Source organism: Anas acuta, chromosome 25 (genome assembly GCF_963932015.1).
Source record: "Anas acuta chromosome 25, bAnaAcu1.1, whole genome shotgun sequence".
NCBI lineage: Eukaryota > Metazoa > Chordata > Aves > Anseriformes > Anatidae > Anas > Anas acuta.
Window position 1 is genome coordinate 5555051 of NC_089003.1, and position 27764 is coordinate 5582814.

General features: G+C 50.0%; 2 protein-coding genes across 5 annotated transcripts; one reads left to right on the forward strand and one right to left on the reverse strand.

The window, feature by feature from the left end:
• Window positions 1-1588: 1588 nt before the first annotated feature.
• On the reverse strand, window positions 1589-14800 carry CCDC43 (coiled-coil domain containing 43). Of its 3 annotated transcripts, none has more exons than XM_068660881.1 (5): window positions 13412-13757; window positions 7843-7930; window positions 5572-5707; window positions 4840-4898; window positions 1589-3098 (listed from the first exon to the last, which is right to left on the reverse strand). In XM_068660881.1, the coding sequence occupies exons 1-5, from the start codon at window positions 13622-13624 to the stop codon at window positions 2911-2913; spliced, it is 684 nt and encodes a 227-aa protein (XP_068516982.1). In that variant the 5' UTR covers window positions 13625-13757; the 3' UTR covers window positions 1589-2910. The 3 variants fall into 3 exon arrangements, with proteins under 3 accessions (XP_068516982.1, XP_068516984.1, XP_068516981.1); XM_068660883.1 differs by lacking the exons at window positions 1589-3098; window positions 13412-13757 and adding exons at window positions 3111-3499; window positions 14693-14800 and having other exon boundaries at window positions 4787-4898; XM_068660880.1 differs by lacking the exon at window positions 1589-3098 and adding an exon at window positions 3116-3499 and having other exon boundaries at window positions 4787-4898.
• DBF4B (DBF4B-CDC7 kinase regulatory subunit) lies at window positions 13777-26502 on the forward strand. 2 transcript variants are annotated; one of them, XM_068660878.1, is made up of 11 exons: window positions 13777-14053; window positions 15957-16148; window positions 17325-17375; window positions 18000-18069; window positions 18983-19053; window positions 19620-19656; window positions 21637-21682; window positions 22508-22624; window positions 22844-22970; window positions 23673-23782; window positions 24341-26502. In XM_068660878.1, the coding sequence occupies exons 1-11, from the start codon at window positions 13931-13933 to the stop codon at window positions 25734-25736; spliced, it is 2340 nt and encodes a 779-aa protein (XP_068516979.1). In that variant the 5' UTR covers window positions 13777-13930; the 3' UTR covers window positions 25737-26502. The 2 variants fall into 2 exon arrangements, with proteins under 2 accessions (XP_068516979.1, XP_068516980.1); XM_068660879.1 differs by having other exon boundaries at window positions 21640-21682.
• The last annotated feature ends 1262 nt before the right edge of the window (window positions 26503-27764 follow it).

The following is a 27764-nucleotide window of genomic DNA, read 5'->3' on the forward strand; positions in this document are numbered from 1 at the left end:
GTGCCTTGCTTAAATATAGGCCCTTCTCTGTGGGCACAGGAGGGGCTTTAACTGTAGGTGCTGCTGGGTGTGCTGCCAGGAACACTGTCCTGACCCGCCTGCCAGACATCGCATATTTATACCAATACCCTGCGGCTGCAGTGCAAATGATGCCAGCAGAGGTGAGCCACCCATTGTGAGAGCTCTCCTCCGAAAGCCATACAAGTGGCTTGTGAACGTGTATGTGATTTGATGGGTGATGTGCCGCTCAGTTTTTTGTTCTTTGAAAGGACAGACTGAACCAGTAACAGGCACATGGGTGTCAGGTCCAGTAACAAGTAGGGTAACACGGGTTGTTTTCTCTTGAACTTTATAAGCAAAGGTTAAAAAAAAAAAAAAAAAAAAAAAAGACTTAGCAGGCTCTGGTGTACCAGCAGCCATACAGAGGGGCAGCTCCAGGCTTCTAGGGAAGTGACTGTCCCCCTGTACTTAGCTCTGGTGAGGCCGCACCTCGAGTCCTGTGTTCAGTTTTGGGCCCCTCACTACAAGAAGGACATGGAGGTGCTCAAGAGAGTCCAGAGAAGGGCAACGAAGCTGGTGAGGGGGTCTGGAGAACAAGCCCTACGAGGAGCGGCTGAGGGAGCTGGGCTTGTTCAGCCTGGAGAAAAGGAGGCTCAGGGGTGACCTTATTGCTCTTTATAATTACATTAAAGGAGGCTGTAGCGAGGTGGGGGTTGGCCTGTTCTCCCATGTGCCTGGTGACAGGAAGAGGGGGAATGGGCTAAAGTTGCACCAGGGGAGTTTTAGGTTGGATGTTAGGAAGAATTTCTTTACCGAAAGGGTTGTTAGGCATTGGAACAGGCTGCCCAGGGAGGTGGTGGAGTCACCATCCCTGGAAGTCTTCAAAAGACGTTTAGATGTAGAGCTTAGGGATATGGTTTATTGGGGACTATTAGGGTTAGGTCAGAGGTTGGACTCGGTGATCTTGAGGTCTCTTCCAACCTAGACAATTCTGTGATTCAGCTTTCTGTCCACATCTAAGTAAAGGTTGAGTAGCAAGTTGCAGCTTGTCTTGCCCAGTTTTGGAACATGAGAAAAGGGACTTGTACCACCTGCAGGCTGCTGCCAGACCAGCTGAGGTGCAAGGAGAAGTATTAACACACACAGCTGCCCAAAACTTTCCTGTGGGAAGTACTCCAGGACCAAGGAGAAAGCGAGAACCAGCCAGCAATGCTGGGGTCAGAGCACCCCATTCCCCCGCTGACCCCCATCCCACTGCAGTGCTGCACACCGGTGGCAGCTGCAGGAAAACAACAACCCTGCAGCAGGCTCCACTGCAGCGCTTGAGGCTGGGAGAACCTGGTCCTGGGGCCAAGCCTGAGGCAGCGCTGCTCCTGTAGGCTGCAGGAGAGGAGAAGGGAGGCATTAGGAACAAGAGGAACAGCAACATGACGGCAACAGATATACCGAAATACTGCTGTTGGGCAAGAGGAAGGGAGGTTGCAGGACCTGGCATAAACCCGCCAGAGGTCAGGCTCCACAGGGCTGCACTGCACCCCTGGTCACCCCAATCGCTGACCCCAGCACTCACAAAGACGCAGAGAGGAGCTCAGCTTCTTGGCCATCCGGCTTTATTATTCAAGTCCAGAGATAAAGCAGTTAGATACACTTGCAAAATAGTTAAATAGGATGCATTACCCTTTAATCAGACTGGTGCTGAGAGCAGGAGATAGGGACAGCTACCACCGACTGGTCAGGAGCTGCCTGTTGCCAAAAGCAAACCTTGCAAGTGAACGCAGTGGCCAGAACACGAAGCAGCACAGGGGTGAGGCAAACCACTTCTCCTGCACCCCTGGAAGCACTGCAGGTCTTCCTCACACACCAATGAGTGTACAGAAGTTGGTGTTCTCCTTACCAGAGGCAGGTGACCCCGTCACAAAGAAGGCTGGAAATGGCAGGTAACGAGCCCTTGCAGGGCAAGAGAAGCCTTCAACCCCTACATACAGCTCCTGAGCACAGCTGGGCCCGGGGAGTGTGACCTGCTGGTAAAGCCAGCGCATCCAAATCGCTTACAGCCACAGCTGCTCTGCGCTGAGCCTGTATTAAAGCATTTGCCCTGGCAGCTAGTATAGAAATAACAGTCGATGTTCACCCACATGAAACATCGGGGAGCACCATTTTCCAGCTACCAGCATTAAATCTCAGAACAGCATAAGGACTTGACCCATTAGCTACTGCTCTAGCTGATACTCAAATCACTGTGGCATTTCCCTTACCAAGAGCCTGTGGGTGAAGCAGTCTCATAGCTGGAACTCATATATATTTCATACGATTTCCTTTCTCTTGCTGCAGAACAGCACTTGCCCTTGCTGAGGTCAGATCCAAACCCTGCTCCCTCAGCCAGAATGAAGACATAGCATTGTTCTTGGCAGCATAAGTAAATGTATTTGCAAATACATTTTTCAGGCTAGTGTAAATTCACATTCACCCTGTAGCAGCATGTCCTTAATTACATGTCAGAAAGGGGCTTTGCTCTGTTCTCAAATCATACAATGCTGATGCTGCAAATCCTAGGCCAGCATGAGGATGCAGCCAGTTTGGAAGCCCTTTCCTACATTTCGTTTTGCTTTACTTTAAGTAGTTAGAAGTAAAATTGATCAATTTGAAACACAGACAATCACTTCACTGTTCTTTGGTACAGACATTGGCCACAATAACCGACTGGGACACTTGACACCACAAGCACATGGCACAATTTGAGTTTAAGAGGTGCTTGAAATTTCTTTTTTGCTAGGTTAAAAAAAAAAAAAAAAGGAAATGCTTCCAGAGAACCAGTCACCAGCCACGTGCCCAGAATTTCTGCAGCTTTTTAAACACACACCATATTCTTAATTGATTTTATCGCTTGAGAGTCCAACTAGAAAACCCCAGCTATCGCTTTCGCTCTCCTTTTTGTGTCCTTTTCTTCTCCTTTTCCTTCCGCTCCTGCTTGGCTAGCTTATCCTTCTCTCGCTGGAGTTTATCTTGCTCTTTTTTCTTCTGAAACTCATCTCGCAGCAGCTCCCGTTCCAACTTTCGGGCATTCAAGACATCCTCCACGTTGGTGTTTCGGAACAGCGCTGGTAGTGAGTTAAGGGCAAACAACATGCTCTGTCTGAACATGCACAGTTCATCTTTTCAGCAGTGTTTTGGGGCTGTACACTAGACATTGTTTTTAGCACATGGGTTGCTTTGTTTTACCTCCCCCTTCACCTAGAGCCGCACCTCCCATCCAGAGGGATGGAGGTCAGGGCCAAGGGGTGTCTGCTGTCACAGCGCAGCCCGTGGCACAGGAAAAGGCAGCGGCTGCATCAGCTCCGTTCTGCTTCGCCCCCAGGTCCTGTGCTCTCCTGCTTCTTGCTGACGGCTGCACCTTGCAGGATCCCTGCCTTGCTGGGAGCAGGGCAGAGTTCTGCCTCAGTAAGCTCAGCCTTGATTCACCTAAGACAAATCTCAGCTGCTCATTTCTCACCCAAGGGCTCTGCAAAGAAAAGAAACCCTGCATGCCAGCAGCCAGAAACTCTATAGAAAAGTGCTGTGCAAAGAAAAGGAACATTTCTGACTCCCAATTCTCACCAAGCAGGTAAAGAATCTGGGAATAACAAGTGAGGAATGGAAAAACAAAAAGGAAACTCTGCTTGTTTTTCCAAACGGAAAAGTCACGTAGCTTAAACCTGTGCTTCCTAGAAAATGGAAAAACCAAGTTCTTTCCTAGAAAATTCAAGTTCAAAAACAAGCCTACAAGTTCTTTAGACTGATTTGAAAAAAAAAGTGAAACCTCTACAAACCAGAAGTAGAAAAATAATGCATTTTGTAAAGCTTCCTTGAGCAGCTTCGCTATAGCTGTATTTATGTGCATGTTTAAACATGTATGTATGTGTATGTATGCACACATAGCTGTGTCCATTGTGATTACAGCTGACATCCCAGGCAGAGCTGTCAGCCAGCAGACAAGGTATCCTGCTAGCTCTGTAACCATCAAACCAAAGGAAATGGCACCACAAGGACAGTCCCACACAGCACAGCTCTACCCGTCCTGTTCGCCATGGAGGAAGGCTGCAGACACAGGCAGAGGTGAGACTAAGGACTGCCACAGCCTCAGGTCCTCTCTCCTGCAGGAGCTAATGGTAAACCCTTTAGGAATAACATTTGGAAGAGCAAGTGCGTGTCTCCTTTTCTGTCTCTTCCTCTTTTTCTGTCTCTTCCTATCAGCAATTTAGGGACAAGAATAATTTAAATATTCCACATTTTAATTCTGGGCTGTGATAAAACCTGCTTCCACCTTAAGCTTGCCAGCTGGTGAGTTCAAGGAATGTTCCAAATTATTGCATTGAGAAAAATAAGAGATAGTTTGGTCCTTGTTCACCAACAAAGTTCAACTGCACCATGCCCTTAGGCATTTCTCAGTAATCTTGTTTCTATTTCACTTTTATTAGTTCCTGATATGATCTGGACACCACTTAGCATTAAACTAATGTTGGGAGAATTATCTTTATCAGTAGCATGTTCTGTGAAGCTTCAGAAAGGACAGGAGAGAAAAGGAAGGGATAAAGGAGAAAAAATAAAATGAAAGGATCGGTCTTAGCTGTGCACACAAGGCAGTGTGGGGGAGAGCAGAAATGCAGATGAAACATTTAACTTCATTATGAGCAAGGTGAGGTTACACTAAAAAGAAAAAAAAAAAAAAAAAAAAGAATCACCAGCTTAAATGGTGGCCCTAAAGAAACAGTGAGCATCAACATTGATTAAAAAAGGACAGGAAACTCACACAGATGCTGCCTTCCTTCCAAAAAGCCCAAGTCATCGAGAAGCAAAGGATACATTTCTCTGATCCAATATTTACTGCTGTCCCAACAGATCCATCCTGTTCATCGTCGCCAGTGAGAGAATTAAGGAAATATGGACATCAGTAACAAACTTGTCTATATAGTCACACTCGGATCAAAATACATCAAATAACAATTTTACCAAGCCAGGAGGAAGAAGCTGAAAGCTAATGTTGATGCTCAAGGACAAGACAAGCATAAAGCCTGATGTTTAACTCCCCTCTGCTTCTCAAATGCCAGGTAAGATCCACTCTTATCAACTTTCTCTTCATGGAACAACTTGTTCTTCAGCACTATGAAGAGCTAACTTGAAGCTCTCCCACTCTACATTTACTCTCTCTGAAGACGATCTTTACAACAGATTTCTTGCCAGAAAGCAAGAGAGAAATTCAATACGTTACCTACCACGCACAGATGCTGGGAGCGGATTCACTCATCTTCTGCAATGCACCTAGAGTGGACAAACCTCACCCAGCCAAGCTGTGTTGGTGGGAGTGTGACAATGGTGGAGGACCAAACTCAAAGAAGTGTCTGCATACCCGGCACTCCACAAACTAAGATTCCATGCTTTTTCCCATGGAAGCTACTTCACTGGGAAAAAATAAGACTGACAAGTTCCTCCAATTCTTCCACTAGACACTGCAAAGACAGAAAGGCATTTCAGGAGATTTTTTATAATCATCATCCTCCCAGGCACTCCATCTTGACTGGGTCAGGAAAAGGATATTCCTCCTCATCCGTCACGTTGGCATACTGGGCCAGGAGGGCAGCTTTCCTTTGCTTATCTTCCTGGGAGATCTCCTTTGGCTTCACTACAATCTTGGCCTGCTTCTCCATCATGCTGGCAATCGCTTGGATCTCATCTGGCAAGAAGAGTCAGAGCATCAGTCAGTCCCTGCAGATGCAGGCCACCAAGACCCAGCTGCTCCCTCCTGCAGCTCCCGCCTGTGCCTCCACAGGCCCCCAAAAGCCTCGTCCTACCACCAGGGCCAAGCACGTCGCCCTCCTAAATGCAAAGCCACCTGGCCAAAGCCATTGGAGCAGTGGCTCCGCGCAGCAAGGAGGAGCTCCCCTGAGCACGCAGCACTGCCCAGGCACTGTTCTCCCTGGAGTAAGGGAAGCTTCATGATTCAACTCCTAAATCAATAGAACTATTAGCTAATGAAAATCCATTTCACCCCAAAGTGCATTCTCTTCTTGTTAAAAGAGGCTAAGTATGTTTATTTAACTATGTAGTTAAAATCATGTTAAATTGAAATTCTGGGGAAAAAAAAGTTACTAATCAGTTTAATACTCTTTTTTCACCTAGGGAAATGAGCAGTTGATTAACCTTTTAATATCATGCTGTCCATTTCTTAAAATGGCATTTATTTTTGACATTTGTTTGTTTGTTAATAACTTACAATTTTATTTCCAATGTGAAACTGGCAGCGTGTAGCAGCCTTTCTACAAGGGCAGGTTTCCATACAGGTTAGCTTTTGTGCTCAATTTAAAAGCTGGAAGATACACTCCAGGTTTTTAATTTCACACACTTCATTCTTCCACAAGAGCTAACACCTCAGATGTATTTTCTAGAAGTTACAACCGGTAGATACTGAATCTGTTTGGGATGTATCCTTCTATGGAGTCACAGTGCAGTAAATCCTTACATTTCTATCAACCTAGCTCTAAGGACATATATTGCTACCTTCTTTCTGTGACAGGTGAGAAAATCCCTGCTTTACTGTGAGAAACCAATGGTATGAGCTGCAGGAGTCCAACAGCAACTTCAGCAGTTCCAGTCACTTGTCCGCAAAAGAGGGATTTGTTTTTTTAATACAAAGAATAACAGAACGTTTTCCTGTCCTCTGCCAAAGGCAAGGATAGGCCAAGGACAGAGTACTTCAATGAATTTTCAGGGAAAGACACTTAACTGTGGTGTGCTTCAGCAGTTAAGTGAAACCCCAAGATCTAGACGAGAGAAGCGCTACTTAAATGCAGCCCTCATGACAAGGACTCACTGGGGAGAACTATTTCTAGAACAATATCAGAGATAATGTTCTGTCTGCACCTGAACTGACAAAAAAAAATAAAAATGCAAGGCAACCAAAAACACAGATTTAGCCCGAAGGGATGTTACATTGTCACCCATGCAGGCTGGCAGTTAGGTCCGTACAGTTGGAAGACCCCTAACTGAACCATGCAGTGTGCTGAAACCTGCAAAACCTTTCAGCGTGACTTCCTTGTGCTCCAGAGCTCTGCTCAGTGACCAGAATATGCCTCCCCCAGCCAACAAGAACAAGACGTTTCCACTCCAGAGCCAGCAGCTGAAGACAAGGGATGGCTTCAGAGAGGGTACAAAGGATTAGCAGGACTATATGCGTTATTGGGAAAGTAGCAGCATTAGTACAGCAGCAGCCCGACAGAGCTTCCCTCCTGCAAGCATTTAGGGTAAAAAAGGACAGTATTAAGAGAAGATTTTGAAAGAGGAAGGTAAGGATGCTTTCCTGATGCCTGCTGGGGTGAGCAGCAGCACAAGGGGCTGCACAGCTCTCCGTAGGTGCAGCTGTAGTAGAGTAAAACTACTCACTTCCCAAATGAGCATAAACTGAAGCAAGCATATGCATTTTATACCATAACTGCACCTACCATTAGAGCCCTAGCTGTCATCGCTACATCATTAGCGTTTAGTGGAGATTAAGCCTTTTTTTTTTTTTTTTAAACAGAAGGGAATTTTAAAAATCCTGCAGAAAAAAACAAACAACTTTTTCCTCTGCAGGATTCTGAGCCCAAAGAGCAGCAGAATGCTAGTGACAGCCAGAAGTGAAACTACTCAACCTCATTTCATGTTTCAAGACAAAACAGTAAATAAGCATCCGTGGCAATGAGAAGTGAGCCAGATCTGCAAACACATTAGCAGCATTGGTTTTAGGTCCTAACAGAGCAGACACACAGTTCTCAGTAAAGCCCTGCAAAGTTCTCATACCACGTGGAAAGAGACATGGAGCAGCGACACTACCTTCTTTTTTCTCTTTGGCGTCAACAATCTGAGATTCAGACCACTTCTCGACTACTTCCCTGCAAACATCGTTTAAGAGATCTTCTTCCTAGTAAGGGAAAAGAGACTTCTCAGTCTTGGAGCAAAGTTGGTCTGCTTTAAACAAGCATGAATCAGATATAAGAAGTACCAGCTGCAAGGAATCTGAACACCCGGCAATAAGCTCAAGCGATACAGTTTTTCACATGGACCCTACTTAATAAACGCATGTGTAGGACTTCTGTTAACCTGGGGCAGCAGGACAAGGCAAGTCACGAGATGCACTCACTTGATGACACAGCTCAGGGTGAGAGCTCCGCACGGCTACCCAAGCACAAGCACCACACCAGGAGATGCCGCATCACCACCGCGCGTTACTTTTCCACCAGGTACAGCCCTAACAAAATGCTGGTCTCACAGCTGCAGGCTCACTACGCACAACAGCCCTACCATCACCGAGGAAAGGCGAGCAGGCTGCCGTAACTCTAGCCAGCTACTGAGCAGCATCGTATCTCCTCCTGAGCCGGGCTGCAGGGATGCTAGTCAGAGACCACCTCCTCACCAACACTAATAAACGAGACTTGAGACGAGATGGGTCGGGCACAACATGGAACAGAACCCACTCTGGTAGTACTGGTAGACTACATCCTCCCACCAGCAACTAAAGGACTGATACTGGCAGCCCCTCGACCTGCCTGGAGCATTGAACATGACAGAGAGGTGGCAGTGGAATGCACTTGGTTGCTACAAAGGAAAACCTGAAGCTGTGGGGAGAAAGGAAGCACGCCCGAGCAGCCGCACGGAGGTATTCCCACCACCAGGTCAGGTCCTTCATACACTGCTCCTCCACCACTGACGCTCTCCCCGCTGTCCACCTGTGGCTTCTCAGGGGTCTCACCAACAGCGTAACACAAGCACCAGCAGCAGACACACTGCTCTAGCTACAGCCAGGAGCATCTGACCGGGAATATGTAGCTGTACAGCAGGTGGAAGGTTTCAAGGTGTTGTGGTGTGTTTCTTGTTCTTTTTTTTTTTTTTTTTTGCTAATTAACACTAAATCACCCAACAGCAAATCTGCCCACGGCTTAGGAAGAAACAGCTGCAGAAAGTTTGAGGGGCTTGAGAAGGGTTAATACCAAACAGAAACTATCTGGCCAGGACACAGGCAGCTGGGGCCGAGCCATTCCCTCCCTGGTACCTTGGTGGGTCTGCTGAGCACATCGCAGGCGTTAACATCCAGCTAGGTCCAGGCCTGCAGCTTCTTGCAGTCTTCCATACTTCTTCCTTTGGAAGCAGCGCTACATTTAGGCAGGGTCAAATTAGGCACCAAAGCAGTTGTGGCCTCTTATTAGACTTTTTCTACCACCCATGACCACTGCTTACCCTATCTATGCCAAAAGCTAGCGCTAAATACTTGCAGAAAGCTTGATGACCTCTGCCTAGAAAAGAGTATCTTATAAAGGTGCATAATAACCACGCCTCAGCTGTCCCTTTCCCTACCTCTCCCATCTTGGCATGCAGTAACTGGCATTTGAAAGCCAACACATGAAACCCCTGCACACAGACTTCCTGCCAGACAGGTAACAAGTTCAGAACTCTCATCTCGAAAACTTGGCCAACAGGTACCTAAAAAACACCTCCAAATTCCAGGACAGATGCTGAAAACATTGCTTATTCAGCAGAGCAAAGCTCACCTGCATGGGGACAGCAAAAAAGCAGAGTTTTCCACAGCCATGGGACAGACAAGCTACAGAAACACACAAGATCTCTTCACCTTTTGCTGCAATACAAGTAAAGAGTAACTCGGAGTGAAGTCCTCCCACCCTAGGTCTACGACAGCTAGGCAAAAAATTCTGCATGTAACAGAGATGGCAGGAGAACACCACACAGTAATACCATTACACAAGTCTGCTGAGCACTGAGATAACGAGCACAGCACAGGAACAAGGAACAAGGACCCTGGCTTAGGGAGGAGATGCTACAAGAAGTGTGCAGGATACCTGGGGCTGTGAGGCTGAGGTGATGTGCAAACACAGAAATAGCAAAAGGATGAAGGGTTTGTGATTCACACCAACACTTTAAGTAGACAACTTGCCTTGAGTAAACCCAAAGGATGGGACGATGCCCAGTCTGCTAAGATCAAGCATAAGAACCTACAGACCCCATTCACACTGAGAGATGCTGCTCTGAGATCCTCACAGGCACACGTGCCGGATGAGCAGACCACACCAAGGATGTGTATAGAAACACAACTCCAGTCCTCAGAGAAAAAACACAAGTTGTGAAAAGTTGTGAAAAGATAACAAACGTCAACAAGGTTCAAAGACATGAAGGATTTGAAGCACTAGAAACATTCACAGTAAGAGGATCCTCCAAGAAGGATGGGATACCTCAAGCACTGGGAATACAAGTCCACTGTCCATTTTGCCAGCCTTGATTTCAACTTTATATTAAACCAGGAAAGAAGGATGGGAAAGACATATTCCCCATGTGCCTGCTTTCAGCGTGCAGGAAGATGAAAATCAGGTAAGTATTGACAAAGGAATAGCAGTAAGTAGGAAGGAAAACAAAGTGCAGAAGACTAATAATGATGGCAGATACCTGTGCCTTCTAATGAGGATTTGAGCAGTAAGAACAAACCAAGTATTTGTATACCAGTGTAGCCTACGTGGGGAGGACACAAAGATGAGCCATTTCAGATATCCCTGAAACATGATGAAGAAATAACTCGGCCTCAGAGCTGGGCAGTCTTCATATTCCAAAAGGAAGAAATGGAAGACCAAGATGACAGCGTGCCAATGGACATGAACAGAGCAACAGAAAAGAAACATGATGGGACAGCCCAGCTGAAACCTTTACAGAAGGAAGCAGAGAGAAGCTCTGCCACATACTGCAGGGCATTTGCTGTGTAACCCTTCTGTCTTACCGCAGTCTGGACAAAGACCTCTACCAGCACTGATTTCTGGGTCTGTGGGAGATTCACCTCCCATGTATGCAACTGAAGAACAAACACTACTAGTACTGGTGGAGTTCAGATAGCTGTGGATGTATTTCATTTAATAGTCACCAAACAAGAAATTATGTTATCTTAGAGCTCAGTACATACAGAGAAAAAATAACTATAGAAGATATACATGGACTGAGTGATCCAGAGTCTGTTTGGCATAAGGAAGGGAACAGAATGGAAACAGAACTCGATCTGAAACAAGAAGTTTGAATAAACTCAGGGAACTAATGTATGAGAGACTGAGGAACCCGAACATGAGGTGCAGAGGCTGCTCAAAATGTATTTTAGCGATGATTGTCAAAAACAAATGAAGAGATGACCTGGAATTTGTACACAGAACACAGAGAAAACAATTGTAAAGAAAGGCCCCAAATTAACCTCACGAAAGAGTGTCTCAATAATCAATAAAGAAATAAGCTTGGAGTCTAACAAATAAAGAAAAGACACACTGAGTAGAAGAAATAAAAAGAATGTCACAGGGTTCAAGAGGCAAAAAATATATTTTACAGGAGAAGTAGATAATCAAACTGACCTGGAACTTGCACATAAAGGATAAGTCAACTGCAAGAGTCAACCCTGACTCAAAAGAGAACACAGAAGAAATGGGATTGTCACGAATGAAAGGCAGCCCAGAACTAGGTGCACACAAAAACCGCACACCAGCCTTCAAAAACCGCACTGCTGACAGTGCGAGAGAAGGGTACCTCAGCAATAAAGAGAAAACAGGAAATATCAGAGCATGCTGCAGCCAGCTGCAGGGCAAGGGAAGGGCAATGAGCTACGTACCTCCGCAGTTCAGAGAGAGCACCCAGACCGAAACACAAGGCCCACCCCAGCTGCAAGTCTGCAACCAGCACGGTCAGGCTTCAGAGATGGGCGATGAGAAGCAGCAGTCTGGTGATTACAGGTAAGGCAATTAACCTCAGCTACAGACAAGGCTTTAGAACAGCATTTCCAAAGACATCTCACTCTGTCCCTAGCTGCAGAGGAGTTAGTGTTTGCTCCTCCTATTAGTCTAGGCACAGGGCTATGCTGACATTGTTAAACTTCTTTTAGAAACTCATGGCTGGTGCCCCACCAGGGTGGGGAAGTGATGACAGAACATAGTAAAGAGCCACACTGAATTTTAGGAAAACTGGTTTAAAATGGCACGCAGTCAGCTAACAGAGGGAATTAAAGTTACCCATATTAACAAAAAGAGCTAACCCCTTTGGGTTTTATGCTCCTATACAGACGGTCTGGGGGGAAACCAGTGACAGCACCTGAGCAGACCACTACTTAATACAAGCGCGCACTTACTACTGAGCATTTTATACTACTGAATATCCATTTATGCAACGTCCTGAAACACAAATGGTATAAAAGTCTTACAGCCCCCAAAATAGCTGACCATTGGGAAGAAACTCTTGTGAACTCTCCTAACTCTTTCCTGGCAGAGCAGGCAGGCACTGCCCGTCACTGGAGGCTCCAGGCTCTGGCCAGGCAAGGCTGGCAGCACCTTCAGTCTCTCCCAGTCCCTAATTCCAGCTCCAGTTGGATCCCAGGGACTGATTCCTGTACGACCGTGCTGTACTGGGAGAAATGAGACCTGTTTAAGGAACGATAACAGCCCAGCACAGCTGTTGCTCAGCTGACAAGAGGATCAACACCACCTCCAAAGCCATGCCCTGCGCCCCTGGGAGCCACCAGCTCACAGCCTCGTCCCCTCTGCACCCCGGCAAGCAGCCAGGCCCTGCAGGAGCTTGCAGCTGCAGCCTTGGAGCTGGCACCATGGTGTGAAGGAAGCACAGAATATTTGAGTTGGAAGGGTCACAGAATCATAAAGGTTGGAAAACAGCTCCAAGATCATCTGCTCCAACCACCCCCCCTGCCAGCATCACCCACTAACCCACGTCCCCAGGCACCACGTCCAACCTCTCCTTCAACACCCCCAGGGACGGTGACCCCCCCTGGGCACCCCATCCCAGTGCCTGACTGCTCTTTCTGAGCAGAAACATCTCCTCATTTCCAACCCGAACCTCCCCTGGTGCAACTTGAGGCCGTTTTCCCTAGTCCCATCACTAGTTATCTGCCAGGTACCCCCAGGACCATCAACCCCAACCCCTGGCTCCACACAGGGCTACCTAAAAATCGGACTGCACATCTCAGACCCTCGTCCAAACACCTGAGCTCCGGCTGTGACCACATCCCACGGGAGCCACCTCTGGGTGCGGACCCGTCCCCAACACCACCCTGACCCTGCCCCGTCCCAGCTCCACGCCGTCCCCCCGGGTCCTGTCGCTGTCCCCCTGCAGAGCCCAGCGCCCGCCCCTCCGCTCCCCTCGTGAGGGGGCTGAAAACCGCCACAAGCCCGGGACCCCCCCGGGACCCCCCCAACCCTCACGTTTCGCCCCCGGCCTCACACCGCGACCCCACAGCCGCGCCCGGCCCGCCCCGGCCGCCCGCCCCTCACGGAGCCCGGCCCGGGCTCCACAACCCGGGGGTGGTGGTGGTGGGGGGGACCCGGTCCCGGTCCCGGTCCCCCCCTCGGTCCCCGGCCCTCACCAGGCAGGCGGCCAGCACCCCGCGCAGCGCCTCCAGCCGCTCCTCGTCGCCCTCCTCCTCGCGGAGCAGCCCCGCGATGTAGGCTCCGTACACGGCGCGGTCGAGCCCCAGCGCCTCCAGCCGCGCCGCCAGCCACGGCTCGAAGCCGCCACCGCCGCCACCCCCGATCCCCGCCGCTGTCGCTGTCGCCGCCGCCGCGCTGGGCGCCGCCATTTTGCAGCGCCGCCGCCACCGGCTGCGCGTGCGCGAGGGGCCACGCGGGGCTGCACCGGGACCGGCACCGGGAGCGGCACCGGGACCGGGCTGGGCTGAGCCTTGCAGCACCGGACCCCGGCCCGCGCCCCCTTCCCCAGCACCGAGCCCCGCCGCCGCCGCTGTCGCCGCCGCTCCCGGCTCCCCGGGCAGCCCGCGGCCCTCCGCGGCGCCGTTAGGGGCGGGGCGAGCGGAAATTTAAACGGCGGCGGCGGGGGAGAGCGGGGCTGTGCCGGGGGGCTCGGGACCGAGCGGAGCCTCCCCGCCATGGCGGGCCCCGCCACCGCCACCACCACCGGGCGGCCGCTCCGCGGGAAGTCCTTCTACCTGGACGTGCCGAGCGGGCGGGCGGCGAGGGACCTGGCGGCGGCCATCAGGCACCTGGGCGGGGTGAGCGGCACCGGGACCGGCACCGGGACCTGCCCCGCCGCACCCCTTCTCGCTGCCGGTGCTCGCTGGGGTCCCCCCCCGGGGGCTGCCGGTGCCTCTGTGAGGGGGGAGCTGGGGGGGGGCCCGGCCGTGCCCGTAAATCCCCGCGGGGAGGACGGAGCCGGGCCCGGGGGCACCGGGCACGAAGCGGGGCCCGGGAGGTGCCCTCTGACCGCCGGGAAGCGCCTCTGTGCCCTGGCGGTGGCGGAGCTGGCACAGGAGAGGCTGCGGGGGCTCCTCCTGGGAGGCCTCCAGAAGCCGCCGGACCGGGCCCTGGGCACGGGCTGGAGCAGGGCCAGGGGGACCCGGGGCTGCCCTCCCCTCCCCTCCCCTCCCAGCAGTTCCGTGGTCCCGAGGTGTTGCCGCTTGTCTCCAGGCTGTCTCATCTCTCTCCTTGAGGCAGATCTTCTCACATGCACCCCAAAGCTTCCTGAGTTCCTCAGTGCTACACACAGGTGTAAAATCTCTGCGTAGTTCTTGCCTCAGGATCAGGTCCTGGGGAGGCTGATGTGTGATTTTCCTCTCTTTTTTTTTTTTTTTAATCATCTTTTCATGCTTAACTTGCTGGTTTCTTCCAGAAGTTTTAACTTCTGCCCTCACCTGCATGTGCCATCAACTTCTGAGGGCTCTCCTCAAAGCCTCCTCCTTACTTAGCTGTGTGTTTCCAAGCCTGAGAAATGCTTGCTCCCAGTGGTTAGTGCTCTGCGTGGCTGCCACAGTAGTTGGATCTAATTTTAGCCTTTTGGCTGTCCCTCTGGCTTCTTATCAGGCATTGTCACATGTCTCTTTGCTCTCTGAAGTGCAGCCCACCCATGGTGGAGTTCTCATTCCTCTGCTGCTGTGGAGATGCTGAATTCAAGTATGTGGTGCCCCTTCAGTGGGAGTATCCAAAACCTGTGCATTCTTTGAGGACCAGGTTAAGAGCAATTAACTCTGACTTGAATGTTGGGCCTTAAATTTCACCTTGATATAGGGGTGATAACGCATCGAAGCGTTATTTGGACTGTGATATTTTGAGTTTGCCTTTAATACCTTCAGGTTTCTTGATGTCCTGCAACGTAAGTCGCTGCTATAGGGCAGCCTGTAATGTCACTTGTGGCACTTCACGTGTGTGGGTCTGGGATCCTGGTCCACAGGGGCTCTGTAGGGCAGCAGAGCTGGCTTGTTCAGCAGCCATGACTTCACCTTGTTCAATTGTGTGTCTTCCTGTGTGCCCCGTACCTGTGTGTTAGTGCCCTGTGACTCTGCCTTCTGCTGCATTTCTGATAAGCCTACAGTTAGTACCCCAAATGAAGCATGTTGTTTTCCACCTCGTAGTCTTCTACCTTCTGCGCAAAGGTGTGCGTGTTTCAACTTTCTGGTTCCCTGGCGTTCTGTTCTTCGCTAAGCTACTTGTCCCAGCTATTTACTTTCTGCTTTCTGTTGCCAAAATGTGCTCTGTTTTCCTCAGAACTGAGGAGTGCTTCCAGTATTGCCTGATGTCCAGGTCTGTTTTCTCACCTTTTGGCTTTCTCTGCCTTGAAAAGTTGCCACTGCTTTTTTTTTTTTTTTTTTTTCTGAAACTGCTGCTAGAGGAGTAGGTGATAGCATCATGCCAAGTAAATCTCAGTTTGAAGATTCTCGTGACTATTTGCAGTTTATCTGTAGGACACGCTGTCTGCATATCATGGGTTCTCCTCCCTCTGGGAGACCGCAGCAAGCAATGGAAGGAAGATGTACTTGTGAAGATAAGTACGTTCAGTAGCCCCTTAGCTGCAGAGAGGTTAAGCTTAAGCTAAAGGCAATAGTTCTTGCTTAGCAGGATTCTTCTGACTCAGAGATGCTGGACAATTTTAGAGCTTCTCTGTTCTCCCTTTTTCTGCAGGTCACCGAAAGCTTCCTAAGCAAAGAAGTCAACTACGTGGTGTCCAGTAACAAAGAGGCCAAACGAGACAAAGCTGGGACTAGGACTGAGAAGAGGAGCAACACAACGTCAGCAGATGCAAAAGCCAAGAGCCCAATGCCTTCTACCTCCAAGGGGAATCATACCAGACCTCAGCAGAAGCCACCAGACACGGTAAGAGCTACCAAGGTTTAGGCCACCCCAAAAATTTGTCCCAGGGGATCTATGGAGTAGAACCTGAGACCAGTGTTCAAGGTAGTTGTTTCTGCTCTGAGCAACCGTGTTGTGTGTTTGCTTTTTTTTCCTGCTCAGCCTAGTCATTCATATTTATACCAATGTTCTTTATGGTATAAATTCATATCTATACCAATGTTCAATGATGCCTTTGCATCATTGTCTGCTCTAATGTGCATGTCACAGCTTTAATAGTAAGCAAAGGATATCTACTCAAATGGCAGAGGAAATAGAGGGCTTGGTTAGCTTCCCAACAGAACAGGTAATCCATTCAGACACAGAGGTGTATTTAGAAAGCACAGAAATCTAGGCGAGATAAATCCGCATCAGAAGTATTGCAGGCTGTAGTTGTATGTGGACAGACATGGGTAGGGCACAGCAATTGCTGTGTGGGAGGAGAGCTGCAAGGGCAGCTTGCAAAAAGGGCTTTCTCTAGGTCCTATTCACTCTGCTGGGGCTGGGCTTTCTGATCAGCAGTGCTTGTAGCCAAAGCTCCAGTGTCCTTGAGTGCTGCGGCCTGCTGGAAGCTGTGTCCGTGGGCAGCAGAGATGCTGGCAGAGCCTACTACCCGAATCCAGGCCATAGGCATCTCTGCCAGCTGGACCTGGACCACTTGCAGCATAGCATCTCTTGGAGAAGCCTAGACTGGTGTCAGGGGGTTCACTCATAGTGTGTGTGTTCCCCACCCTTGCTTGTAGCACTATCCACTTGTCTTAAAATAAGCTTAACTTATTTCCTGAAATCATAGGCTATCAAACGAGACTTGCTTCCCCAGGAAGGACTAGCAAGGATTGTTCTAACCTCTGCCAGCCTGTTGGCACGTGGAGTTTCAGAACTAAGTCTCTGCTTCCTCTTGGCTCCCTCTGGAGTATTCTCTGCTGTTCAATAAAAGCCAAGCCTTGGCTGAATTGCTGCTTACTGTGGATATAAAGGGTGTCTGCGGTTTGTATTCCCTGGAAAAGCTAAGTCCTGCTGTCTTTGAGATGAAGTCTTGGCCAGATTCCTCTCCCCAGCAGAGAGCAGGTATCACTAGAAATCGTTATTACTGGGTATCCGTGTTGTCCTCAGCTTGGTGCTGCCTGGCTTTAGCACAGTACTTGGCTTCTTTCTCTGCAGGCTGTGATCAGCAGGGGAAAGGAGCTGCTGCAGAAGGCCATGAAGAATCAGGTGAGCAGCATGTGGATAGGCTTTCCTGTAGCTGGGTATGTGCACAGTACTGCTGAGCTGTGCAGAACCAGTGCCAGCCACTTCTCTAGAGCCCCTCCCTGCTGACAGGAGCAGACTCTGAGGCTAGTAAAGGTATGAAGCTGTTGCTTGTGGCTCTACGGAAAATTATGCAGTGTTCCTGGATGCTGTTCTTCATGGAGCCATGTCATCCTTCCATGTTAGCTGCTTTCAAGGCCTGTCCCAGTGACTTGGTTGCTCCACATAAGAATTCTTAACGTAAGACCAACAGATGAATTCTTAGCCTAGAAAGAACTAAAGCCATATGGCTGGGGCAAAGGGCTCCTCTGGAGTCTTCACTATCACAGTGGCCAAAAGAATCTCAGTGCCCACTTAAGAAGCTCAAACTATAGCAGGGATAAAAATCTGAACTAGATGCTAGTTTTGATTTGGGGTAGGTAAAGCCATGAGTATGAGCCTTTTCTTTTGTGCCCTGAAGCTCATGTTTTAATAATACCTATGTATTGGTCTGTTAATCAGACAGCAAGATTAACAGTAAACTAGAGCTATTGCTGCATGTACTGTGTGCTTTGAGCTGTACCTTGCCAAACCTCTCTGTTTGAACAGGACACCTGCAGTGGCAGCAGTATCCTCGCCAATGCTCGATTGTGGGGAGTCCAGATCTTGCACGTGGATGGTATCCTTCTCTGTATGCTGGAATTTAGCTTCTGGTAATCGGTGGTTTTGAAGGAGGATGGGCAGAAATGAGTGTGGTATGGGGGAAGGAAGAAATTGTGAGGAATATATGGTTCTTGAGCTATGCTGCACTGGTTAGGTTTGCACTTCAAAAATTTGATTAACTTTGTATGCATAGAACATGCTAGTGTCACATTTACAATAGCAAACACAGAGTATGTTGTAAAATACTGGGGCTGTGATATTAGGAAATGTTAATAGCTCAGTCAGTGCCTGAATTTCTTCAAAGGAGACCACTTTTACTAATTGACCGGGAAGTACAGATCACAATAATGGCAGGACTTGGTTGTTTTTAATTAGGGAGTGCTGCTGTTTGAGGACCTGTGCTGGAAGGCGCTTCCTGCCTTGGTGATGAATGGGGAGGGGGTGATAGGAAAGACAGATGGTGAAACTGATTCTAATAATAGGTCTGGAGTAAAAGGTTCCTGAGTGTCCGATGACAGTGACATACAGCCTTGGCTGCGCTTGTCTGGATGTGTGATGGAGGCTGCTACTGCTAGTACCCCTTCCCGAGCAGCCAGCTCTGCTGAACTGCAGCAGTGTTACAAGTCTGTCATGGCTTTCAAATTCTGGGGTCTGCTCTGTATGCTGAACAATCCCTGACAGTGTCTCATTTCTGCAGAGACTCAAAGCCAGCCTCCAGCTCTGCTAAAGAGCAGCATCGGGTGCCTTCCCTCAAAATACTCTTTCTTATCTTGCTCCTGGGTGAATTACCTGTGTAGTAGTGATACTGTGCCAGGTGATGGCATGCTCTCAGTGCATGCAGGCAGTTGTACTTGCCCTGCAGTCAGCCCAGGGGGAACAGCTCACCTTCTCTTGCTGAGCTATGGCTCTTTGACAGCCCACCTCTACAGAAATGTTGTTGTATGCTCAACAGCTGCTGCGTGCCATCTCAGGATCAAGGAAGCAGAGCCAGAAGACAGAGGTAACTGACCTAACTCCAGCCCAGTTGGAAGTGCTTGGGATCCCTTGGTAGCTCTTGAGCACTCCTCCTAGTTCATCTAATGCCAGTGGGTTAGTAAGCAGGGTGACCTAGGTTTTCATTCAGCATTGGTGCTTTTGTTCATCGATGGGGATGGCAACAGTCAAAGAATTCTTAAAGTGGGGATAAAAGCAGAAAACAAGACAGATGGTAGTTATCAACCTCATCTGTAGCACAGCTAGTGCTGATTTTGACTTGTAGGGGACTAAGGGTTAAAAAAAATAAAATTGTATGTGGCTAGTGTACTGGCTTTCTGAACTATCTTTTAATGTATTAGAGAGGTCAGTGAGAAGGTAAGGCAGAAGATTAGAGAGTGGAAGCCTCATATTTAAAGTACCTTTAGGTAAATTGGGAGACAAAATAATCAGGGGGAGGTGATATAGTCTGCAATGCAAGAGCTGTGAAGTGGTGGGTGAGACTGCTGTAATCTCAGTTTGTTGCATCGGGATCAGTAATTACGGTTCTGCCTGCACTGGCTCCCATATTAAATGCATCTCTTTTTCCTTTAGGCGAAATGCCTTGCATCTGGATCAAAAATTCACAAAGGTAAGTCTGGAAGTTGTGTTCCCCTTCACATTCAAATGTGGAGCTGCTTGAAGAAGCCTCATTTAGAAATTGAACATCTATCTGAAACTTCAGCAAAGCAAGATACCACAACTGTTTAAGGCAGTTTCTCTTGAACATTTTTTGTAACTCCTTGTCTGAGTCTAGCTACAGCCTCCTAATGCAGATGAGAATGTTATGCCTTTGATATCAGGCAGTGTTTTTAAAATCCCATGAACAGTTTGCAGCTCAACTCCCAGAATCCCAAGGCACTTTAAGAACTGTGCTGCTGGCACTGTGTGTTGAATCTGCTGGCTCAAACAAAGTTTTGAAGAATAATGCATCCTACGGAGGAGAGCATGTTCCTCACAACCCACTCACTGCTGTTAGGCTGAAATCCGCTGTTGAGACACAATCTAGGGCTAACGCTCCCAAAGGAGGGGGGAAGCCCAGGTTCTCATCTGCAATCAGACAAGAGCCACTTGTGCCACTGGGATTGGCACCAGTGACATAAGCCTATTTGTGACTTTTAGATTTTTCTCGTTGGAGAACATCTTAAAGCAGACTCCAACCTGGATTCTTTGTGGGCTGCTTAGACTATTTTCCAGTTTTGGGGGAAAGATGTGAAAAATAGCATGAAAAACTGTTGAGTAAGCCAGATTGTCTGCTGCAAGCTCAGAGCTCGTAATTGTGGCACACTTTGAACTCTGCTTGGGGACTTGTGGTGACAGCTGAACGGTTTGTCACCATTCAGCACTCTGCCACAAGAGCTTAGGGCCTGCCCACCAGCCTTGGTTTTATCTAGGCCCCTAAATGTGGCCTTGCTCTCAGAAGTGCTAAGCATTTGGCAGCATTTATGTGGAAACATTGATCCTGTACTTAAATAGCTCCTTTAGCGACATAACGGCACATTTGGTACAAGCTCCGGATGAGACTCGAGAAACTAACAGGTGGACTCTGCCTTTCTGGAGAATGAGGTTAAAATTTCTTCAGAGAAAATAGCACTGAGCTCCAGGATCACAAGAAAACAAAACACCTCGCCCTTCAGAGGCAAGGCGAGAGAGAGAGGAGAGGGTTGGTTTCAGGTTCAGGCAGATGCTCAGCAGGAATACCCTGGTGTTCTTCTGTTTCTTAACCAGGTCTGTACTCGGATATGTGTGCTAAGCAGAGTGTTATCACTTGTGAGTTGAACAGACCTGCAAGGCAAGAGGGGCAAGGTAGTTTTTCCTATCTTGGTCATTTGCCTGCCTCTGAAAACCTTTTCACTGAATGCACTGCTGAGGCTTTTTTCTGCTTCCTTAATATATGCCTCTGTACAAAACATAGCTGCTGTTTGACCTCCTAAGGGACCAAGCTAAGGCCAGGCACTGCTCTCTAGCAGAGTTCTCGTGGCAGGCTTGGCTCTGCATCATGTTGGTGTGTCTCCAGCAGCTCTTAGCTATTAGACTCAGCTGTCCTGGCCTGAGCCATTCTGAACTCTGGGCTGCTGTATAAAAGTCAGGGGACAAACCAGCGCTGGAAAGGCTGAGGCAGAGCACTGTGCTTATGTGACTGTAGCTGCGCTTTGTTTCTTCCAGACTTGTTTCTCATGCTTGGTGGCATGTCGCACTGGGGATGCCTGACAGTTCTTAAGATTCAAGTCCAAACTGGAGGTTTGGGGTTAGGCCACTGACTGCTAAGGCTGATGAGATGTTTGAGATGCGAACCTCTGGGGCTGGATGTTCTTTCAAAGGAGGAAAGACTCCACTAGTGGACTGCCTGTAGGGTTTGTTCACCCTAGTGATTGCTCTGGAGGTGGGGGCTGTTGCAGATTTCCCAAAGAGCTGTTTGCTGGATCCTGTCTTAGCTGCACTTAGCCAGCACTTGGCACACATGGGTGTAAGAAGTACTGATAAGCTTGGCTCTGTAGCCCATTTCTGTTGAGGAATGAATGAATAAGTAGGGAATTTGGCCAGGGTAACTTCTAACCAGCTGTCTTTCTAGCAGGAAAACTGAAGCCCCCTTTTCTGAAGGTTGAAGACCAGAGCAGGTAAGTCAGACCATTCTAAGTATCACAGCCAAACTATATTAAAACTTCAGGGCTCCCAGGGAGGGAATCTTTTCCTGCTTTTCCTTATTGTGTGGCATTGAATATTCTGTCCCTAAGGCTTCTTTGAAGACCCTGTTACTCACCAGAAAGGTGACACTCTCCTAGAGGAGGCAAAGGGAGTTTAGAGAAATAATCTAGGTGGCTTGTGTGTCGGGGTGAAAAAAGTTGCTAAATGAGACTTGACAACAGAGTTTACTTCCTTGCTCAGATTCCATATGTGATCCTTGCAGGTCACTTAATCTGTTTGAGCCCTCTGAAATGGGGAAGGAGATTGAGGCACATAAAGGTCAAGGCCTGTAATTTGATTACAGCATCCAGCACAAGGGGATTTGATCTCTGTGGTGTTTCTAACAACTCTGTAACTCTAACGGTATCCACAGTACCAACTAATTATTCTGAAGACAACATTTAAGGCAGCTACAGGGTCAAATACTAGGTTTTACGTGCTGCTTGCAATAAAGTATGAGGAAGAGAAATGTGGTCTGGGAATTGAAGCCTTCCAATGCTGCAGTGTAGCTGAAAATATTGCACTAGCTGCTGCTGGCTAAAACATCCCCCCCCTCAGTGCCGCTTACTGGGGATCCAGTTTAGTATTTCCCTGCTCCAATGAGAAGTGGGAAGTCTCTAGAACAGCCACACATAAGGACAGCAATGGGCAGTATCCTGTCATAACAGAGACAGTGCCTTGAGCCCCTCTGAGGGAAGGACAGCTCTCTAACCTTGTCGTCACAATCACTGCCAGATGTCCTGATGTGCTTCTTTCAGGCAATTCCGGCCCTTCCACCACCAGTTTAAAAGCTTTCCTGACCTGAACTTCCTGGCACCCAAAAGTTCCAGCCCATTCGAGCCTCTGAAAAACCTCTCAAATTCTTGCAGAGCCAGGTAGGTTGTAGCTACTTCTGTGCAAGTTTTTAATCCTGCTGCCCTGCTGGCTACCAGGGCGTGGAGAAGCACTTGTGAGCGTGGGTGAAAGGAGCACTGCTCTGGGTTAAACAGCGGTAGCTCAAAGGCAGCACTGTGTCCCTGGCCTTGTGCAGGCAGCTGGGTGCCTGCTGCTGCTGTGACATGAGGGCAGGGAAGATGTTTGCTGTTACCTTGTAGGGGTGTGGAGGGCTGTCCGATGCACAGCAACGGGGAGAAGAGCCCCCAGTCCACGCCTGTCACTGTGCCAAAGAAGAAGAGGGGGTTTTGTGAGTGCTGCCGAGAGACATTTGAAGAGCTGCAAAAGGTAAAGGCTCCCCTGGGACCTGCCTCCTTGCAAAAAAAAAAAAAGTTACAGAGACCACTCAGTGGCTTAGATGATCACAATGTCCCTGTTATCAATACAAACCCATTTTGGAAGGCAGGCAGGTTTGTACAGCCTTTGTGGATGTAGTAGGATCTGGGATCTGCATTGTAGATGAAAGCCATGGAATATCTACCCAGATTTCTTGGTCTGGGTAAACTAGTTATGAAGATCAGAGCATGACATGCTCGCTTCTGGGGCTAGGAGAGTTTCAGGGGTCATCCTGTTACCTGAAGTGTAAGATGAGAACCCCATTCTGCAGCAGCTAGGAGGGATAGGCTGATTAAAAAGGTGAGAAGAGGTTTTTATCTCCTGCAAGATGCTGAACAATGTGGCTTTCAGAGCACAGCCTCTAGTGATAGACAGTACATACTTGGAATCTGCCTTTTTAGTAGCTGCTGGAGAAAGCTGTAGGCTGCTGTTAGATATAGACACAGCCTCCTCATCATCAGGTGTCTATGGGAACAGCATACTCGCTGTAAGCAACTGGGGGTAACAGCGTTGCCTACGTTTCCCAAATCTGCTTCCGAACAATGGCTCTATCTGGTGAAAAGACTGTGTGCCCTCTAGGCTGTGGGAAGTAGCTGTTACTACAAATTCTGTGAAAGGATGAGTGTTGCTAAAAGGGCTTTTGCCACTTTCCAGCATCTCCAGAGCCCCCAGCACAAGCGGTTCGCGCTGGACGACTCGCGGTACGCCCCTGTGGATCGTGTCATTTCGCAGCTCACCAATGACTTTGTGGAGCAGCCAGCCAAGTAAGTCTCTGTGTATGTGGTAACTCCTGGAGCAGAACAGCAGCACCATGCTGCGTGGTGTGCTCACGGGAACAGGCCTGAATCACTGTGCTACTGTGGTACTAGATCCTAGTTTGTGCCCTGTGCCAGGGAATCTGCCAGCATGGAGCTGAGGGCTGGGATTATCTGCACAGCCAACACGGTGTTGCTGGCTGGGCCAACAAGGCTTAGGCAAGCTGTGGGAAATGGTCTTTCTCAGTTCCTGTGGGTTCTTTGCTTCATGGAACTCCCTGTGGGCTTCTAGTGCCTCTTAAACTGGAAAGAATGGACCTGTCTCCTCTGTCCCATGTCTGGCACAAGCCCGCTGCTCTGTTACACTCCTGTGCCCAGACCGTGGGCTGTTGGGCAGCACAAAGGATCTCAGCCTGCTCGTCTCCTCTGCCAGCAGCACTATCACTGTTTGCTGAGCCTTACCTGTCTAAAATTTCTTACTGCCTCTGCAGAAAATGCTTCATCTTGCTGGGGGGAGGGTGTCGCCAGGCCTAGGGAGAATGAGCATTAACGGATGGTTCTTTTCAGGGTGCCGCCGTGCTGCCTGACAGATGAACACTTAATGCCTCGAGCACAAGTTACTGGAGGAATTGAGAAGCTGACAGCAGAGCTGGGAAAGGAAAGCCAGCAGCCTGAGCAGGGTGCTGTGGATCTGTTTGATGCAGAGCCTGATCCTGGCCTGAAGATCAAGGAATGCTCCTCTGGCCCGCCCAGGGACAGGGTCAGTAACCCCAGAGAAGAGGGGGGATTGTCTGAGAACTGCTCCTTGGGGCTGTCTGTCAGAGCAGGACTCACTGCAGGGGTCTGCGCTGCACGTGCTACCACGGAGGAGTTTGCTGTGGTGGGGGATACGGACTCAGACTCAGCTCCTGAGTTTGCCTGGGGCACTTGTGTAGCAGCCAGTCATGTCGGAGGGGCAATCGCTTCTTCCTCTGAACCCGATAACCAGCAGGTGCTCGGGTCTGTCAGCCATCTTCCACAAGCACTGCCTGTCTCCAGGAAACGCCAGCTCTCCCCCAGTCAGAGCACCCAGGTGGGAAAGAAGCCCAGGCTGGAGCTGGGTGGTGGCCGCTCGCTGTGTAAGCAGGCGAGCCCAGTGGGTGGTGGGATGGGTGTGCAGGGTGCAGGACAGACGCCTGAGCCAGGCTTGCCTGGTGTGGAGGCTGGCAGCTGGCCCCTAAGCACAAAGCTCTCCACCAGGCCTCAGCACCCTCCTGTTTTGGATCTGTGCCTTCGTGGGAACCCTGTGGACCCTGCATCACAGCCAGGTTCCCTCGAAGCTCTGTCTGTGGGGTTTGATCCCACAGAGACTGCTGTAGTGAGCACTGTCAGCAAGCATGGCTGGAGCAGAGGGAACATGAGTTCCCATGGGAAGCTTGGAGGGGAGAATGGAAATACACCCAGGAATGTGCTCAGTCCTGCTCTGGAGTCCACAATGAGCAAGAGCAGCTGTCCTGCTGGCCAGTCGCCCTCTCCAAAACTGCCTGTGGCTGAAGCCAGATGTTGCTGCTCCCTCTGTGTCAAAACAGGAGAAAAAATAGCCCCTGAACTACCCAGCCTCCCCAGCCACAGCAAGGAACAGACTCCGTGCCCTGGGCTCCTTCACCATCTTCCATGTAACACACAGGCTGATGATAACTTCAGGAACAGTTCTTCAGAGTCAGACTGGGATGTCCAGCTGCTCTCCACACTAACGGACGTCCAAGACAGCAGGATTCGGGCTGTGGACAGGGATTTGCTCCAAAGGACGCACATCAATGTGAGGGACAGTGGGTACGAGTCTCAGCTCTGCTCAGTCCTGAAGCAGAATTCAAATTTTGAGTGGGCAGCCAAAGGTGACAAGAGCTGCCGGAACTACTGCACAGAGACCAAAGAAGCCCCCCTCCCTATATTTGAGACCTTTTTTGGCAGCTGGACAAGTTAAAACCACCTCCTGGCAGTTCTCCGGTCCCTTAATGGGAGCTGCAGAGTGGCTGGAAAGGGATTTAACAAGGCACCCTCACTGTTAGGGCCAGCTGGGAGCCGGAGTGAGGATGGTGCCTGCACAGCCTCCTCCAGACAGCCTGGGCTGAGCCCGAGGGATTGAGATGTGCCAACACCTCTCCGGTGCAACGCGTCTCTGTCCAGCGCTGCCTTCCCTAGGCTCTGACATCTTCTTGCCTGATTCCCTGGAGGAAAGACACCAGCGGCTGCAAGTCACAGCCCGGCTCCTCGTGACTGCATTTCACTGGATGTGTGAGGAAGCACCACAGGCAGCTTCGGGTAGGGTAGGGTGACACGTGTCCTCCTCGTGCAGGCATTCAGATCTGAAACTGTTGGGATCTGCTGGGTGCTGCAGTGATTTCACTGTCCTCAGGGGCTGGGATCTTCCCTCCTCTTGTAGCTGGTAGCTTCCTTCTTTAACTCCTCACCAGGCTGCTGACAAGGTGGTCTGTCTCTGGTGGTACGTCTTCAGCAGGAATAGGCTCTTTGCCCAACGAGATTCAGGGCATGGCCTGTTCCCCCTTCCACGCTGTCTTTGGGGTTGCAGAGATGGGGAGGAGGAGGGCTGTGGCAGTGAGATCTGTGTTCTTGTGGTTTGGGGCTGCGTTGGATGTCTTGAGTGTTTACGGATGTTTGTAGCTGGTAAAAAGCTGACTTTTTAAAGCGAACTTTTAAACTTTTAAATAAAGAGATACTCTTCTGCTGTATGTTGGGTAAAATTTGTCTGCCTTGTTTCTCACAGTTACCTCCCAAGGAGTGTGAATCTTCCCTGGCTTTGGGCTGGGTGCCTGGCTTTGAGCCTTGCTGAGAAGGAGCTGCAGGGGGCACGGGGTTGAGTAGGAGCCAGCAGTCCCAGAACAACCCCCAGGCTGGGGCTTGCCTTAGGAACGTGGTCAGCAGGTGGAGAGAAGGCATTGTACCTCTGCTTAGCGTGGGGACGGCCACATGTGGGATGGCCCCAGGTGGAGAGGGATGTGGAGAAATTGAAGAGCTGGTGGTGGAGGCTGCTGAGATGGCCAGGGAGCGGACCTGGGGTGGGCTGCCCTTACTGAGAGGTGTCAAAAAGCTGCCTGTGCCTTGGGAAAGGGCAATTACGGGTGTGATGGAGTCAATCTCTTCTTTCAGTGGTGCCAGGTGGCCCAGGGGGCCTTCTGAGCGTGGGTGCAGGTTATGAAAAGGAAAAGCTCCCTGCCCAGGAGGGTGGGACAGTCCTGGGGCACTGGGGGGGCTGTCTGCCCTTGGAAATTCCCCCTTGCCTGAACATTGCCTGGAGGTGGACGACAGCCCTGCTTTGGGCAGGGGGCTGCACTGGGGCCTTCAGCCGTCCTGAAGCTAAACCCTCCCTGGTGCAACAGCCAAATTCTGGCACTTCTTGGGGGCAGCTGAGCTGCTCAGTGTGCCCTTGAGGACTGCCTAAAGCCTTCCAGCTGGCATCAGCTGGCCCAGACCCCTCCTGTGAAGCTCTTGTCCCCGTTGTCACTGCACCCACGGCCCTTCTTCCTGCTGCCACCCTGCTCTTTGGGCACGGGGAAGGCTTTGTGGGATGTGGCAGCGTGCTCTGGGTTTGGTGGTATCAGAGGTGATGGCAAGTCCCCAGAGTCTGCTCCCAGCCTCGTGGGCAACCCTTCCCCATGCATCAGGGAGAGGAAATGGGGAGGGCCGGGGCAATTCACCTCTCCCATCCCTGTTCTGTGCCCCTTGGCGTGTCCCTGCCTTCGCTTCCCCTGCTAAATGCTCCTGTCCCCTTTTTGCACGGTTGTTGACCGTGAGTCCCTGCTCAAAATCCTCGACAAACTTCCACCTCCCCCAGCCCCGTGGATGTGCTGAGCCCCAGCACGTGCGGGGGAAACGTTTCCTTGGGCTTGGCGCTGCCGTGGGGGTCCCCAGGGCCTTCCCCGCCAGCCAGACGAGGGGGGGGGAGGCATCAGCTCTATTATAAATGAGCCTCTGCCTTGGTCCAGCCGCAGCC